Source organism: Trichomycterus rosablanca, chromosome 5, assembly GCF_030014385.1.
Source record: "Trichomycterus rosablanca isolate fTriRos1 chromosome 5, fTriRos1.hap1, whole genome shotgun sequence".
In the NCBI taxonomy this organism is placed as follows: Eukaryota; Metazoa; Chordata; class Actinopteri; order Siluriformes; family Trichomycteridae; genus Trichomycterus; species Trichomycterus rosablanca.
In genome coordinates this window covers 763,968-781,467 of record NC_085992.1, presented here as the reverse complement: position 1 = coordinate 781,467, position 17,500 = coordinate 763,968, and the positions used below count along the sequence as shown (strand labels likewise).

Genomic DNA, 17,500 nt, shown 5'->3' with positions numbered 1-17,500 from the left:
AAGACGACCACTGCTTTATTGAAGAGGCTGAGGGTAAAGGTGATGGACTGGCCAAGCATGTCTCCAGACCTAAACCCAATAGAACATCTTTGGGGCATCCTCAAGCGGAAGGTGGAGGAGCGCAAAGTCTCGAATATCCGCCAGCTCCGTGATGTCGTCATGGAGGAGTGGAAAAGCATTCCAGTGGCAACCTGTGAAGCTCTGGTAAACTCCATGCCCAGAAGAGTTAAGGCAGTTCTGGGAAATAATGGTGGCCACACAAAATATTGACACTTCAGGAACTTTCACTAAGGGGTGTACTCACTTTTGTTGCTGGTGGTTTAGACATTAATGGCTGTATATTGAGTTATTTTGAGGGAAGAATAAATTTACACTGTTATATAAGCTGCACACAGACTACTTTTCATTGTGTCAAAGTGTCATTTTGTCAGTGTTGTCCCATGAAAAGATATACTTAAATATCTGCAGAAATGTGAGGGGTGTACTCACTTTTGTGATACACTGTATATACTGTAAAATTAAACAGTTTGGGGAAGGACCTGGGTCCAGGTTCCTGTTTCAGCCTCACTGAGCTCTGAAGAACAAAGCCACGTCCATACAGACATGGTTCGGAAGAACTTCAGCCTGCATAGAGGACTGATCACAGCCCCACGGAACACCTGTGGGACGAATTAGAACATCAACTGTGCACCAGATCTTCTCACGAAACATTAGTACCAGATCTTCTGGAAATGTTCGGACCTCTTGTGGAATGTCTAGGTGAGAGGGGTGGAGGGTGCAGCTCCAGACACTGTGATTTAGGAACAGGATCCTCAACAAGGTAAAGATCAGGTGTCCACATACTTCTGACCATAATGTGCATATATATATATAATAATAATAATAAGTTCAACTTATATAGCGCCTTTCACCAAGCTCAAGGTCGCTGTACAGTAATAAAAAGTGAAAACAAACGACAACACGCAAAACAAGACAAGGCAAAACAAAAACAAAACAAAAACAAAACAAAAACAGACCGACAGTGAGTAAGGATAGGTTAGAGATATAAGTTCAAGAAGTAGAATGAAAATGTTGTGAGAAGAGATGGGTTTTTAGAGACACCTTGAAAGCAGAAAGAGAAGAAATAGAGCAAAGAGTCGAGGGCAGAGAGTTCCAGAGTGTTGGGGCGGCAACGCTGAAGGATCTGCCGCCCATAGTGGACATCCTAAATCTAGGAACAGAGAGTTGATTCGTGTCTGACGACCTTAGTTTGCGTGATGGTGTGTGATGTGTGAGAAGGTTAGTAAGATAGGCGGGGGCGAGACCATGAAGTGCTTTAAAAGAAGCTCAGTCTTAAGGGGATTAAGCAGCAAGAAATTTGAATGCAGCCAGGATTGAAGTTCCTGGATACACAAGGTGAGCGAGGCGGGAGGAAAAGAGATGGATGGTTTGAAGGCAAGGTAGAGCTGGGTATCATCTGCGTAGCAGTGAAAGTTAAGACCGTGTCTGCGTATGATGGAACCAAGTGGAAAGATGTAAATAATAAAAAGAAGAGGCCCCAGTACAGAGCCTTGCGGTACCCCTTGTTTCACCAAAGCAGTGTCGGAAATGTGATTACCCAAGCGAATGAAGAAATGCCTGTCAGATAGATAGGATTTGAACCAGGAGAGTACAATGCCAGAAATCCCAATATCAGACAGACGAGACAGAAGGATGTTGTGGTTAACCGTATCGAAAGCAGCAGAGAGATCTAAAAGAAGAAGAGACGAGACAAAACCAGAGTCCGAGGAACGTATTAGATCGTTCAGCACATAGAGTAGAGCAGTCTCAGCGCTGTGTTGGGAACGAAAACCCGACTGGAAAGTTTCAAATAGATTATTTGTGCTCATAAAGTCAAGAAGCTGAGAAGCCACGACTTTTTCGAGAACCTTAGAAAGGAATGGAGGATTCGAGATTGGTCTGAAGTTGTTTAACACAGATCTGTCCAGACCCGGTTTCTTTAGGATGGGAGTGACAGCGGCAGTTTTAAGATCAGATGGGACAGAACCAGAAGAGAGTGAGAGATTGACAAGATGACAGATAGGAGCAGCTAAGAGCGAACCACAGGATTTCAGAAGATACAGTGTATCACAAAAGTGAGTACACCCCTCACATTTCTGCAGATATTTAAGTATATCTTTTCATGGGACAACACTGACAAAATGACACTTTGACACAATGAAAAGTAGTCTGTGTGCAGCTTATATAACAGTGTAAATTTATTCTTCCCTCAAAATAACTCAATATACAGCCATTAATGTCTAAACCACCGGCAACAAAAGTGAGTACACCCCTAAGAGACTACACCCCTAAATGTCCAAATTGAGCACTGCTTGTCATTTTCCCTTCAAAATGTGATGTGATTTGTTAGTGTTACTAGGTCTCAGGTGTGCATAGGGAGCAGGTGTGTTCAATTTAGTAGTACAGCTCTCACACTCTCTCATACTGGTCACTGAAAGTTCCAATATGGCACCTCATGGCAAAGAACTCTCTGAGGATCTTAAAAGACGAATTGTTGCGCTACATGAAGATGGCCAAGGCTACAAGAAGATTGCCAACACCCTGAAACTGAGCTGCAGCACAGTGGCCAAGATCATCCAGCGTTTTAAAAGAGCAGGGTCCACTCAGAACAGACCTCGCGTTGGTCGTCCAAAGAAGCTGAGTGCACGTGCTCAGCGTCACATCCAACTGCTGTCTTTGAAAGATAGGCGCAGGAGTGCTGTCAGCATTGCTGCAGAGATTGAAAAGGTGGGGGGTCAGCCTGTCAGTGCTCAGACCATACGCCGCACACTACATCAAATTGGTCTGCATGGCTGTCACCCCAGAAGGAAGCCTCTTCTGAAGTCTCTACACAAGAAAGCCCGCAAACAGTTTGCTGAAGACATGTCAACAAAGGACATGGATTACTGGAACCATGTCCTATGGTCTGATGAGACCAAGATTAATTTGTTTGGTTCAGATGGTCTCAAGCATGTGTGGCGGCAATCAGGTGAGGAGTACAAAGATAAGTGTGTCATGCCTACAGTCAAGCATGGTGGTGGGAATGCCATGGTCTGGGGCTGCATGAGTGCAGCAGGTGTTGGGGAGTTACATTTCATTGAGGGACACATGAACTCCAATATGTACTGTGAAATACTGAAGCAGAGCATGATCCCCTCCCTCCGGAAACTGGGTCGCAGGGCAGTGTTCCAGCATGATAATGACCCCAAACACACCTCTAAGACGACCACTGCTTTATTGAAGAGGCTGAGGGTAAAGGTGATGGACTGGCCAAGCATGTCTCCAGACCTAAACCCAATAGAACATCTTTGGGGCATCCTCAAGCGGAAGGTGGAGGAGCGCAAAGTCTCGAATATCCGCCAGCTCCGTGATGTCGTCATGGAGGAGTGGAAAAGCATTCCAGTGGCAACCTGTGAAGCTCTGGTAAACTCCATGCCCAGGAGAGTTAAGGCAGTTCTGGGAAATAATGGTGGCCACACAAAATATTGACACTTCAGGAACTTTCACTAAGGGGTGTACTCACTTTTGTTGCCGGTGGTTTAGACATTAATGGCTGTATATTGAGTTATTTTGAGGGAAGAATAAATTTACACTGTTATATAAGCTGCACACAGACTACTTTTCATTGTGTCAAAGTGTCATTTTGTCAGTGTTGTCCCATGAAAAGATATACTTAAATATCTGCAGAAATGTGAGGGGTGTACTCACTTTTGTGATACACTGTAAGTGGGAGCGGGGTCAAGAAATGAGGTAGTGGGCTTTGAAGCGGCCAAGATCTTTAAAGTAGCAGAAGAGTCGACAGCAGTGAAAGATGACAGAGAACTAGGAGAAGAGAGTGAAGGAACAGTAAACGGAGTTTGATTTGTAGAATTTGATAAAGTCTTATAAATAGTAGAGACCCTATCCTCAAAAAATGTCAAAAAAGAATTACAAAGCTCCCGTGAAGCGGGACAAGAGTCAAATGGGGGATGCAGTAGCCTCTTAACAGTAGAAAATAAGTGAGAATATATATAGATGATGATGATGATGAAGGTGTGGTTACCGTCTGTCCCAGATCTTTGAGTCTCTGTTTGAGTGAGAAGATCTTCTGGTCCTGATCAGCCAGCAGCATCAGTAGATCGTCCTGCTCCTTCTTAGATTCACTCACGTCCTGCTGCAGCTTCTCCTTCTCCGCCTGCAGGATCGCCGCCGTACTGTTAGCCGCCGCTAGCTCCTTCTCCATATGCACCTTGCTCTCCAGCAGAGCCCGCAGCTCCTCCTGAGATCACACACACACACACGGTGAGCACTGAGGTGAAAACACAACTTCTCTTCATTAGACGTGTTATGGTGTCGTGATAATTCAGACACCAGAAAATAAGCTGGTGGGTGGGGACATGGGCGGGTACGTTGCTGGGTACAGGTATATGGGCGGGGACATGGGCGGGTACGTTGCTGGGTACAGGTATGTGGGCGGGGACATGGGAGGGTACGTTGCTGGGTACAGGTATGTGGGTGGGGACATGGGAGGGTACGTTGCTGGGTACAGGTATGTGGGCGGGGATACGGGAGGGTACGTTGCTGGGTACAGGTATGTGGGCGGGGACATGGGCGGGTACGTTGCTGGGTACAGGTATGTGGGCGGGGATACGGGAGGGTACGTTGCTGGGTACAGGTATGTGGGCGGGGACATGGGCTGGTACGTTGCTGGGTACAGGTATGTGGGCGGGGACATGGGCGGGTACGTTGCTGGGTACAGGTATGTGGGCGGGGACATGGGCGGGTACATTGCTGGGTACAGGTATGTGGGCGGGGACACGGGGGGGTACATTGCTGGGTACAGGTATGTGGGCGGGGACATGGGCGGGTACGTTGCTGGGTACAGGTATGTGGGCGGGGACATGGGAGGGTACGTTGCTGGGTACAGGTATGTGGGCGGGGACATGGGAGGGTACGTTGCTGGGTACAGGTATGTGGGCGGGGACATGGGAGGGTACGTTGCTGGGTACAGGTATGTGGGCGGGGACATGGGCGGGTACGTTGCTGGGTACAGGTATGTGGGCGGGGACATGGGCGGGTACGTTGCTGGGTACAGGTATGTGGGCGGGGACACGGGCGGGGACACGGGCGGGTACATTGCTGGGTACAGGTATGTGGGCGGGGACACGGGCGGGTACATTGCTGGGTACAGATATGTGGGCGGGGACATGGGCGGGTACGTTTCTGGGTACAGGTATGTGGGCGGGGACATGGGAGGGTACGTTGCTGGGTACAGGTATGTGGGCGGGGACATGGGAGGGTACGTTGCTGGGTACAGGTATGTGGGTGGGGACATGGGCGGGTACGTTGCTGGGTACAGGTATGTGGGCGGGGACATGGGCGGGTACGTTGCTGGGTACAGGTATGTGGGCGGGGACATGGGCGGGTACGTTGCTGGGTACAGGTATGTGGGCGGGGACATGGGCGGGTACGTTGCTGGGTACAGGTATGTGGGCGGGGACATGGGCGGGTACGTTGCTGGGTACAGGTATGTGGGCGGGGACATGGGAGGGTACGTTGCTGGGTACAGGTATGTGGGCGGGGACATGGGCGGGTACGTTGCTGGGTACAGGTATGTGGGCGGGGACATGGGCGGGTACGTTGCTGGGTACAGGTATGTGGGCGGGGACATGGGCGGGTACGTTGCTGGGTACAGGTATGTGGGCGGGGACATGGGCGGGTACGTTGCTGGGTACAGGTATGTGGGTGGGGACATGGGAGGGTACGTTGCTGGGTACAGGTATGTGGGCGGGGACATGGGAGGGTACGTTGCTGGGTACAGGTATGTGGGTGGGGACATGGGAGGGTACGTTGCTGGGTACAGGTATGTGGGCGGGGACATGGGCGGGTACGTTGCTGGGTACAGGTATGTGGGCGGGGACATGGGCGGGTACGTTGCTGGGTACAGGTATGTGGGCGGGGACATGGGCGGGTACGTTGCTGGGTACAGGTATGTGGGCGGGGACATGGGCGGGTACGTTGCTGGGTACAGGTATGTGGGCGGGGACATGGGCGGGTACGTTGCTGGGTACAGGTATGTGGGCGGGGACATGGCGGGTACATTGCTGGGTACAGGTATGTGGGCGGGGATACGGGAGGGTACGTTGCTGGGTACAGGTATGTGGGCGGGGACATGGGAGGGTACGTTGCTGGGTACAGGTATGTGGGCGGGGACATGGGAGGGTACGTTGCTGGGTACAGGTATGTGGGCGGGGACATGGGAGGGTACGTTGCTGGGTACAGGTATGTGGGCGGGGACATGGGCGGGTACGTTGCTGGGTACAGGTATGTGGGCGGGGATACGGGAGGGTACGTTGCTGGGTACAGGTATGTGGGCGGGGACATGGGAGGGTACGTTGCTGGGTACAGGTATGTGGGCGGGGACATGGGCGGGTACGTTGCTGGGTACAGGTATGTGGGCGGGGACACGGGAGGGTACGTTGCTGGGTATGTGGGGATGGTATGTGGGCAGGGTATGTGGGCGGGGACATGGGCGGGGACGTTGCTGGGTACAGGTATGTGGGCGGGGACACGGGAGGGGACGTTGCTGGGTACAGGTATGTGGGCGGGGACATGGGAGGGTACGTTGCTGGGTACAGGTATGTGGGCGGGGACATGGGCGGGTACGTTGCTGGGTACAGGTATGTGGGCGGGGACACGGGAGGGTACGTTGCTGGGTATGTGGGGATGGTATGTGGGCAGGGTATGTGGGCGGGGACATGGGCGGGGACGTTGCTGGGTACAGGTATGTGGGCGGGGACACGGGAGGGGACGTTGCTGGGTACAGGTATGTGGGCGGGGACATGGGAGGGTACGTTGCTGGGTACAGGTATGTGGGCGGGGACATGGGCGGGTACGTTGCTGGGTACAGGTATGTGGGCGGGGACACGGGAGGGTACGTTGCTGGGTATGTGGGCAGGGTATGTGGGCAGGGTATGTGGGCAGGGTATGTGGGCGGGGACATGGGAGGGTACGTTGCTGGGTACAGGTATGTGGGCGGGGACATGGGCGGGGACGTTGCTGGGTACAGGTATGTGGGCGGGGACACGGGAGGGGACGTTGCTGGGTACAGGTATGTGGGCGGGTACATTGCTGGGTACAGGTATGTGGGCGGGTACGTTGCTGGGTACAGGTATGTGGGCGGGGACACGGGAGGGGACGTTGCTGGGTACAGGTATGTGGGCGGGTACATTGCTGGGTACAGGTATGTGGGCGGGTACATTGCTGGGTACAGGTATGTGGGCGGGTACATTGCTGGGTACAGGTATGTGGGCGGGTACGTTGCTGGGTACAGGTATGTGGGCGGGTACGTTGCTGGGTACAGGTATGTGGGCGGGTACATTGCTGGGTACAGGTATGTGGGCGGGTACATTGCTGGGTACAGGTATGTGGGCGGGTACATTGCTGGGTACAGGTATGTGGGCGGGTACATTGCTGGGTACAGGTATGTGGGCGGGTACGTTGCTGGGTACAGGTATGTGGGCGGGGACACGGGAGGGGACGTTGCTGGGTACAGGTATGTGGGCGGGTACGTTGCTGGGTACAGGTATGTGGGCGGGGACACGGGAGGGGACGTTGCTGGGTACAGGTATGTGGGCGGGTACATTGCTGGGTACAGGTATGTGGGCGGGTACATTGCTGGGTACAGGTATGTGGGCGGGTACATTGCTGGGTACAGGTATGTGGGCGGGTACGTTGCTGGGTACAGGTATGTGGGCGGGGACACGGGAGGGGACGTTGCTGGGTACAGGTATGTGGGCGGGTACATTGCTGGGTACAGGTATGTGGGCGGGTACATTGCTGGGTACAGGTATGTGGGCGGGTACATTGCTGGGTACAGGTATGTGGGCGGGTACATTGCTGGGTACAGGTATGTGGGTGGTTCAGCGGTCTAACACACCTGCCCACCACAGAGCCACTGGTCAGGCTGGTGCTTTACAGATACCATAGACTGTGTAGGGCCGTGGCTGCTCAGTGGTCAGTGATTGGACTATTAGATTTAGGATTCAGGCCCCTACACTACCAAGATGGCACTGTTGGGCCCCTGAGGAAGGCCCCTAACAAACAAATGCTTGCACTGGATTCAGTCACAACTGTAAGTGGCTATGAATAAAAGTGTCTGCTTTGAGAGTGTGTGAGTGTGAGTACCTGTAGTTGTTGTGTGAGTGTGAGTGTGTGTGTGTGTGTGTGTGTGAGAGTGTGTGTAAGTTTGAGTGTGTGTGTGTTTAAGTGTGTGAGTGTGTGTGTACCTGTAGTCGTTGTGTGAGTGTGTGAGTATGTGAGTGTGAATGTGTGTGTGTGTGTGTGAGAGAGAAAGAGAGAGAGTGTGTGTGTGAGAGTGTGTGAATGTAGTAAGAGTAAGTGTGTGTGTGTGTGTGTGTGTGTGTAGTAAGAGTGTGTGTGTGTGTACCTGTAGTCGTTGTGTTTCTTGTGTGTGTGTTGATAGTCTGGTCTCCAGTTCTGTGTGTTTAGCTGTGTGTGTGTCGTCTCCATCACTGACTGTAGCCGCCTGTACAGGAACAAACACACCGTTACACACCGTTACACACACACCCTACAGACCAGCAACCCTATCACCACCACCCCCAGTCAGTCCCACACTAGAACCCCGTAGTGAGCAGTGGTGTGCACACACTCACCTACAGGATATTATGGGATTGTGTGTAATTCAGTGAACTTATTAATCACTACAGCCCAGCGCGTCCACTTCACTCACAAGATGCAGGGTTACTTATAGTTCCTAGAATTAAAAAGACCACAGCTGGTGGAAGAGCATTTTCTTACAAAGCTCCACAACTCTGGAATAATCTTCCTGCCTCTGATCGGGATTCGGATACGTCTCAATGTTTAAGTCTAGACTGAAAACATATTTATTTTCTCAGGCTTTTGATTAGTATAGACAGAGGAGCAGAGCTTGGGGGTTCTTGGTCATAGAAACTTAAGGTGATCAGGGATGTTGGGTTGCTGTCGTTCTGCCTCTCTTATCCGATCACTCAGGTTTGATGACGGTGGGGAGATGGGCGCTGATGTCCTGTGAAAGCCTTCATGACCTTGTTACCTGCTCGCTCTCCCTTTTAGTTATGCTGTAATAATTAGGGCTGCCGGAGTCTAAAACTCTCTGTAAAACTGTTTGTCAACTAGCATTGTACATTATTAACTACATTCTCTGTTGTTTTACCCCGAGGGCATTCTGATGGAAACCTGTTTACCCGCCGAGGTTAAGGATTAAAGTCGAGACTGCCGGGACAACGATGCTGCTCCTGCCGGATGTGACGGGTCTGGAGTAATTGCACCAAGAATGTCAAGAACTCAATACAGACTTTATTAAAGACTAGAGCGGATAATAACTCTATTATTATTTATTTATTTATTTATTACCAGTTATAACTTTTAGATCATTTAATTCTGTGTTTGTATGCTCTGTGTAAATCATGTATTTATTTAAAGTTTCCTCCAGGCCACCCAAGAAGGACCTGCTGAGTCTGGTTCCTCTCAAGGTTTCTTCCTGTAATTTTCAGGGAGTTTTTCCTTGCCACAGTCGCCCTCGGCTTGCTCAACAGGGGTTTTTGTATCTGTTGGTCCTGGATTCTGTAAAGTTGCTTTGAGACAATGTCTATTGTAAAGAGCGCTATATAAATAAAGTTGACTCGACTTGACTAATTAAGTGAGTGTGTAACACCAGCGCCCCCTGGTGTGTGAGTGGTGCAGGTTCTCACCTCAGTCTGGGTTCTTCTCTGTAGTTCCTCTCTCTCAGTGTGGAGCTGTGAGATCTCAGCATGCTGATTCTCAACCTGCACCCTCAGAGCTTCTACTTCCTGTACACAGTAACACACACACACACACTCAGCACACTGCACACACTCCTCATGGTTCCACACACACACACACACACACTCGTACCTTGAGTAATTCCGTGTTTTCTGGAGCAGCTGCTGGTTCTGCTGATGAAGCTCCTTCTGCTTTCTGCTCACAGAAACACAAAATACACAGATCACCTCACACACAGCGTCTCACTCACCGCTCGCTTCCTCTCACTCCTCTACCGTCAGGGAACGAACACGGTCGCCGCTGATGACCTACTGAAGAACCCACAACGTTCACGCTCAGTTTCACACACCGCCGAGGACGATCCGGCACACATGAAGCCGTCGGGGTGTTTGTTTACACCGACACTGCCTCCACCAGACAGCAGGGGTCACTGTCGCAGCAGCAACAAACATACAGCTTACCAGGGATGGGTTCTCTACTCTACTTTGCTCTTCTTAAATCCTAGACCAGCAGCAAGGAGAACCCGATGCAATGCTTCATCCCTCGGGCTGAAACACGAGAGCCGAACCCCTCCTCAGCGATGAGCGAGCGCCACCCGAGCACCTCATTTCACGTATCTAACTAGTACCGCTGGTAATTATCTGTAGCGTCCACATACTTTTGACTCTCCGGAGTACAAACCCACCACTGTGTTGACGAGGACGTCTCTTTCGGCGAGCTGCGCCTGCAGGAGCGCGTTCTGCCTCCGTAACTCCTCCAGCTCCTCTACCTGCACACCGTTCACCTGAACGTCAGCCTGAGATCCTCCTCCGTCCTTACCTGCACACGGGGAGAGGGCACAAACACGTCAGGGCTCAGCCGTCTGCATCCCGACGCACCTCGAACCGCAAGCGCATCGTCGCTTTCGACAATATACAGACGCCTGTGCTTATGGAGAACGCGATGGAGGGGAAACACCTGCCGACTTCTCTGTGCCCACTGACTACACCTAATACAAAAGTATAAGGAACAGTGGTCTCTTGCCAAGGTTGGTAGGCAGGTTAAATGTAATTCAGAACAGAGGCGTTCTGCTGCTGTTAAATGTTTGGTCATGTGATCAGCGACAAACTTCAGTCCAGTTCTGAGGTGCTGATTTTGCGAGCTGGAGCCTCTAAACTCACTGCACTGCTGTTGTGTGTATACAGTGTGTGTTTCAGTGTGTATACAGTGTGTATACAGTGTGTTCAGTGTTATGTAGTGTGTGTTTGCAAAGTTTATGCAGTGTGTATCTGTAGGATGAATGCAGTGTGCATGTTCGCAGCGTGTGTAGTGTGTGCAGCGTGTTATGTACTGCGTGTGTGTCTGCAGTGTGTATTTGTAGTGTGTATACAATGCAGTGTGCCTGTTTCCAGTGTGTATGCAGTGTGTGCTTCAGTGTGTTAAGCAGTGCGTGTTTGTAGTGTTTAGGCAGTGTGCATCTGTAGTACGAATGCATTGTGCAGTGTTTATGCAGTGTGTATAGTGTGTGTATACAGTGTGTGTGTAGTCTTTATGTTGTGTGTATACAGTGTGTGTGTGTATACAGAGTGTGTGCGCGTGTGTGTGTGTGTGTGCGCAGTGTGTGTGTGTGCAGTGTGTGCGTGTGTGTGTTACCCAGTTTGAGTTTGAGGATGTTGTACTGGTCTTTATGCTGTTGGATCTGAGAGAGCTGGTGAGTGATGGTGTTCTCCATCTGATCCTTCTGACACGTTAATGATGATAACTGCTCCTTCAGCTCGTTTATCTCAGTGTCCTGCACACACACACACACACACACACACACACACACACACACACACACACACACACACACACACACAGAGGTATTAAATCAGAACGCTTTTTAAAGCTTTGAAATGTGCAGGAGTTTTCTAGTTGTTTTGCAGTTTCCCTCATTTTTCTCCTAATCTGAGTCATATCCACTTCCCTACTGCAAGTCCTTGACCTCAGGTTGCAGGGTAGGACACCACTCACTCCTCCAGTCTCACTGAACATACCCACTGGGGCGCGTCTGACGTGTTACCTGTTCTCGGATCAGTTCCTTGTACTGAGTGACGATGCTGTCGTGCTGCTCCAGGGTCTTCTTCACCTCCTCCTCCTTCTTCTCCTCCTCGGTGGATTTGTGCACCGCCTTGGTGATCACACCTACACACACACACACACACACACACACACGTCAGGAACCCCTCCTCACGTTCCTCACCCAGCCGGGCGTGGCGAGGCGAGCGTACTGACCCTCCAGCTCCTTGACCAGTTTGGTGAACTCGTGGTCGAACAGCATGTGCTCCGGTGAGGAGAACGCCGGCTGAGGTTTCTGAGCCGCTCGTGAGTACAGCTCGTGTTTGGTGATGAAGCCAAGCTTCTCCACGAAGTTCTCCTTCCCGATCCGCTTCTCTATCAGCTGCTTCAGCTTCTCTCTGCAGGACACGGAGAAGAAACGGCGTGAGAAGCTCTCAGCACTCGCATCACACGCATTCACACGAGGAGCTGTTCGCTGACCTCATCAAAGCTCCTCCAATGAGACGAACCGTTTGATACGAGGCGGTAAAAGCGACTCGGGCCGTACGAACGAAACTTAGCGTGACTTATTGTAGTAAAACGGCGAGTGAGGAATGTGATTAGTGGAGGAACTTATGAGCAGTAATAATGAAGAGAAGTTTAGTGCTCCTGTCTCCTTCTTTTACTACATTAAACCACGTTAAGCTTTATTTTGAACCAGAAGCGTTTTAGACTCTGGGAGAAGCTGATTCTGATTCTCACCGTTTCTCAGAAGCTCGAGAATCTGATCTGAATCTGCATCAGTGTGGAATAAGGTGCAGATCCAGGGTTACAGCTCCACATGTATCTGTGTTTATCTGGATTCTCCTCCCTGTTTCACTTTTAAACTTGTGTTACAGCTCCAGCTTGTCGGGCTGTCGTTAACTGCGTTAATTTAAAAAAATTAATAGAAAATACAATTCTTAATCAAACGATTTTTACTGGGCTGTTTGTGCCACTTTGCACATACGTCACTGTGGTAATGTGCGCTGCTTTAACACGGTAATATCGTGTTTATACTGTATAACGATAACAAGGCTCTTTCTCCAGTTTGCAGTCGTGAGTTACAAACGACTCGAGCTGCTGCTGCTGCTGCTGCTGCTACATATCGCGGAAATTTTTGTTTTCAAAAAGCGTGAGAAACCATCACTAGACAAAATTACAGTTATTACTTGACGCTTTAATATCATCTTTGGTCAGAGCCGCGGATTTGCCTCGTCGGGCGTCTGAGCGCACGGATACGCGTTACAGGCTAAATGAGATCAGACTTTATTACCTAACTGTATTTCAGAGGAATTTGGATGGAAAGCGCATGAACTGTACACGCCGTGGGAACATCACAAACACTGCTGTTACATGGATCACAGTGGACTGTATAAACGCTTTAACATAGTTAACGATGTGGGTCTACATGACGTTATACGTGTTGCATCTAGAAATGGTTCATATAGTACCCAGTAGCAGGGTTACGAACAGGTAAAGATCCTCACTTTTACCAGATAATGTGAACAGACTTGTTGTTTTAAATAACTGACTGAAAGATGGGAGCTGTTAACAACTCTATATAAGCACTGACTGGCTTTCTAAACATAATTTAGGTCTAATCATAATTTTTTTAATTGGTAAACATTTTCTTGCAATAAAAATGTGCATAACTGTTCAAATTTTGCTTCGTTATGTTTGCAGTCGATTAATCGTGATTAATTTGGTTCTTTAATCGTTGTTCATCTCGATTAAACATTTGAATCGTGTGACAGCCCTGGTTCAGAATAAAGCTTAACGTGGTTTAATGTAGTAAAAGAAGGAGACAGGAGCACTAAACTTCTCTTCATTATTACTGCTCATAAGTTCCTCCACTAATCACATTCCTCACTCGCCGTTTCACTACAGTAAGTCACGCTAAGAGTCGCTTTTACCGCCTCGTATCAAACAGTTCGTCTCACTGGAGGAGCTCAAAAGCTGCGAGCCTGACGCGGCACAAGTGCTTGGTGCGTTATACAGAGCGTAACGGATGAAGGACGTGGACCCGTACGTACTTGGTGTAGTTCTCCAGCGAGTTGTCGTTGTAGTAGATGCAGATCCCCAGCAGCAGAGCACACAGACCCTGAACCAGCCGCTCGTCCTCGCCCAGGTTCTCCGAAATCTGAGCCGTCAGCTGCACGCAGCGTTAAGGAACCGCGACTCTAACGCTGAGGTGCTTCCTCAGAAAACAACATGGGACGGGTCGTAAACACGCCTTCAAAAACTCCGCCCGGCTCTACGGCCATTGGTTCTTATTTATTTATTTAGGTTTATGTCTCTATCTGTTTATGTTTTCTATTTCTGCATTTTCTCCCCTTTTCTCCCAGTTTAGTCGTAGCCAGTTCCCTTCCTCTGCTGGAGACCCTGATGGTGTACAAGGAGGGTATATTCTCCTGACACGCCCTCCCTCCGACCCCTTTGTAACCCCCCCGTACTTCGGTGGAGAGTCACGCGCCGATCTCCACGTTCCTCCACTTCTGTACAGGCGCCTCGACCTACCAACCAGGGTCCTTACACAGAGCCCAAGACCACGCCCACTTTTTAGTCCCGTCTTTTCCCACACGACCGATCTGCACCGCCGATCGTGCCCGCTAGGGGGCGCCCTGCCGACCGGTAACAGAGCTAAGCCGGGAGTCCCAGCGTCGGTGGTAGTACAGCTTGACTTTATTTTCCGGTAGTGAGGTGGACATGTTCTCTGTTCCTTCTTCTGCAAATTTGGATATGCTCAATTCCCTCGTGCACCCTGGTGACCTGCGGTTGTACAGAACCCGTTAGCAGCACACTACACTTTCTGTCTTCTTCCACCCCCTTGTGCAGGTGCCTCGACCAGACAGTAGGGGTCGCTGTTGCAGCAGCAGCATTCGTATTCAAGCCACTTCTCCAAAATGTGTTCCTGCCAATTGTGTCTGTCCGGACAGGTCGATAGCACCACCGACACTCGAACCCGAGACTCGAGATTGGTAGGCGACCGCTGCTAATGAGGCCTGGACCTCGAATCTAACCACACGGTTCCAGTTAACAATGGTTCCTGTTTAGGGAAGGATACGAAGGGAACGTTCTCCTGGTTGTGCAGGAAGTGAGTGACGGCGATGGGGCAGTTACTCATCCAGGTACTGAGCAACATCAGGAGACCCACCCTGGTCTGCACCTTACTGCCCTGTGTACAACACACACACACACACACACACACACACACACACACACACACACACACACACAGTGTTACACACAGTATAAACAAACAAGCAGCTCATGGAAGAGTTCAGGGAATTCTGACTGTATTAGTTCCCTGAACTCCATGACTGGTGTTCCAGCAACGGCACTGAACGGAACCTGGATTTTACAGCAGTCTTACTTACTAACTACTTCATCCAAACTCTCTCTCTCTCTCTCTGGATTTGGGTCAAAAATATACACACAGCAACTCATGATCAATATTACAGGAACTCAGATGTGTCAGAATGTTTAATCTACAGAAACAAAACCTGGAGTGTTCTTCAGCTTCACTCTTATCTTCTAAGCCTGTACGTGCCGGCATGTTTAGGGTTGCCAGATACGAGCATGACATGACAGCAGAACGATGCACAAGCGGTTGGACGTCATGCTGGTTCTCTAAACGTGCATCATTATAGAAATCCTCATACACAACGTATACAAAAATATACACCATATGACCAAAAGTATTGGGACGCCCCGAATAATCACTGAATTAACATTTACATTTTCGGCGTTTAGCAGACGCTTTTATCCAGGGTTAAGAGTTTTGCTCAGGGGCCCAACAGTGGCAACTTGGCGGTGATGGGGCTCGAACCGGCAACCTTTGGATTACTAGTCAAGTACCTTAACCACTGAGCTACCACTGCCCCGTGAATTTATGCATTTCTGGCACAACTGTCACTAACAGGTGTAATAAATCAATCATATAAATGAAATATGCTTTTAATTTTGCAGCAACAGTTTAGGGAAGGTCCTTAAGAATAGAAATAATGGCAGAAATATATCGAACGATCTTCACCTTTTCGGTTTCCGTCTCCAATGAGGACAAACACACAGAACAACAAACAACAGACGCACAAAGACAAAATAATCAGAACTGTTAGAAAGTCTAACGGTCTTCACTCTACAGAACAGACAGAGAGAGAGAGGTTCCACCCGCCGAGCTGCCACCTACAGGACAGGAGGGGAATGACAGCACCGAGCACCATCCTGTGTTCCAATGCTGTGTTCCGATTGAGTTACGCTTCCTCTCTACTGGTGCTGACCCCCGTTTCGATTGAGGAGAGCGAGTCCGACACACGCCCCCTCCGACACGTGAGCAGTACCCGACTGCATCTGTTCACCCGCACGAGGCGAGTTCATATGCGGAGATTCCTCGATTCTGTGCAGCACCATCAAACAGCCAGCGGAGGGCGTGATTGCAGCAGTTATGAGCTCCCTATCCGGCTTCCTACCTGGATGAACAGAAGCCGATGCGATGTATTCGAGATCCCATCTCTGGTGTGCTAGCGTATTTTACCGCGTTCTTCATCTAACCAAAATCAGCCCGATCACACCGTGTTCCAGCTCCTCATACGCTCACAACCAAATCCAACCAATCAAGTATTCTGGGTACACTGTGCCAGACTGATTACTACACCGCTTCATCCAATCAGCTTCAACATAATCACATAATTTACATTTACAGACGCTTTAATCCACAGCGACTTACAGCAACAGTGTATTGTCTAAGCAATCGAGGATTGAGGGCCTTGCTAGAGGGCCCAACAGTGATGGGGACTGAACCAGAGACCTTTTGATTACTAATCCTGTACTAGGGCTGCCGTGATTGGTCCACCTAGTCGATGACATCTATGTATCGATGCATCGTGTTTAAAACTACGTTTATAAATGATCCTGTTTAATTTCTACAGCGTCTCCGTTCATATAAGCGTTCATATGATTCCCTCAGCACTACTCGCCGTGTGCAGGACCTCAGTCGTATCTGCTCCGGTCACCGGCATTAAGCGCCGCCTTAAAAAACACCGTCTGCAGCCGTCAGAGGACGATTGTAGAGCTTTCAAATAACAGATCAAAGTTCTCCACGACCCAAATCATCCAAAGTTTGGTGATACTTAAACCTGGTACAGAACTAAGCGCTGGTTTGGTCACTGTGTGAAGCTTTGATGGTACCACAGCAGCACCGGCGCCGTGCTGCACGTCTATATCGTTTCATTACGCTTCGTAATCAGAGCACAAAAAGCTTCTGGTGTGAATGCGCCGGTAACAGCGTAACACTCAGCACCGTGTTTACATGGTTTAGAATGTGCAGTGAGTGTTGAGTGAATGTGGAGGTTAGGATCGGGGCTCGTCCTGTCGTTACCGTACGCTGGACTTAATGAGACGCGGCTACATCTAACTATTTTATCTCTGCTATAAGGTGAAGCACGTTGCTGTGTGTACAGAACAGCATGAACACGAGCTGCACTCTGTTTAATATGGAGCACCTGAGAATGTGATCATATGAACATAAACCCTGTTTACATTTAGTTCTGGGTTAGATTATTATCACCTACAGTTTAGTGCTAGAATAAAAGAAGATTAAATCAGATTCTAAATTAAATTTTTTAAAGGACTAATAGAT

The 17,500-nt window shown here is 49.6% G+C and overlaps 1 protein-coding gene across 1 annotated transcript in view; it reads right to left on the bottom strand.

Annotated features, from left to right (window-relative positions):
* uso1 (USO1 vesicle transport factor) overlaps nucleotides 1–17,500 on the bottom strand; it is a 30,153-nt gene that overhangs the window by 1,984 nt on the left and 10,669 nt on the right. The window contains exons 14-23 of the mRNA XM_062995465.1: nucleotides 14,927–15,037; nucleotides 13,896–14,014; nucleotides 12,058–12,239; nucleotides 11,846–11,967; nucleotides 11,437–11,575; nucleotides 10,490–10,623; nucleotides 9,937–9,999; nucleotides 9,753–9,851; nucleotides 8,447–8,545; nucleotides 4,061–4,276 (exon numbers count right to left, since the gene is read on the bottom strand). Coding sequence (XP_062851535.1) covers nucleotides 4,061–4,276; nucleotides 8,447–8,545; nucleotides 9,753–9,851; nucleotides 9,937–9,999; nucleotides 10,490–10,623; nucleotides 11,437–11,575; nucleotides 11,846–11,967; nucleotides 12,058–12,239; nucleotides 13,896–14,014; nucleotides 14,927–15,037 — 1,284 coding nt within the window. The remainder of the gene's footprint in view (nucleotides 1–4,060; nucleotides 4,277–8,446; nucleotides 8,546–9,752; nucleotides 9,852–9,936; nucleotides 10,000–10,489; nucleotides 10,624–11,436; nucleotides 11,576–11,845; nucleotides 11,968–12,057; nucleotides 12,240–13,895; nucleotides 14,015–14,926; nucleotides 15,038–17,500) is intronic.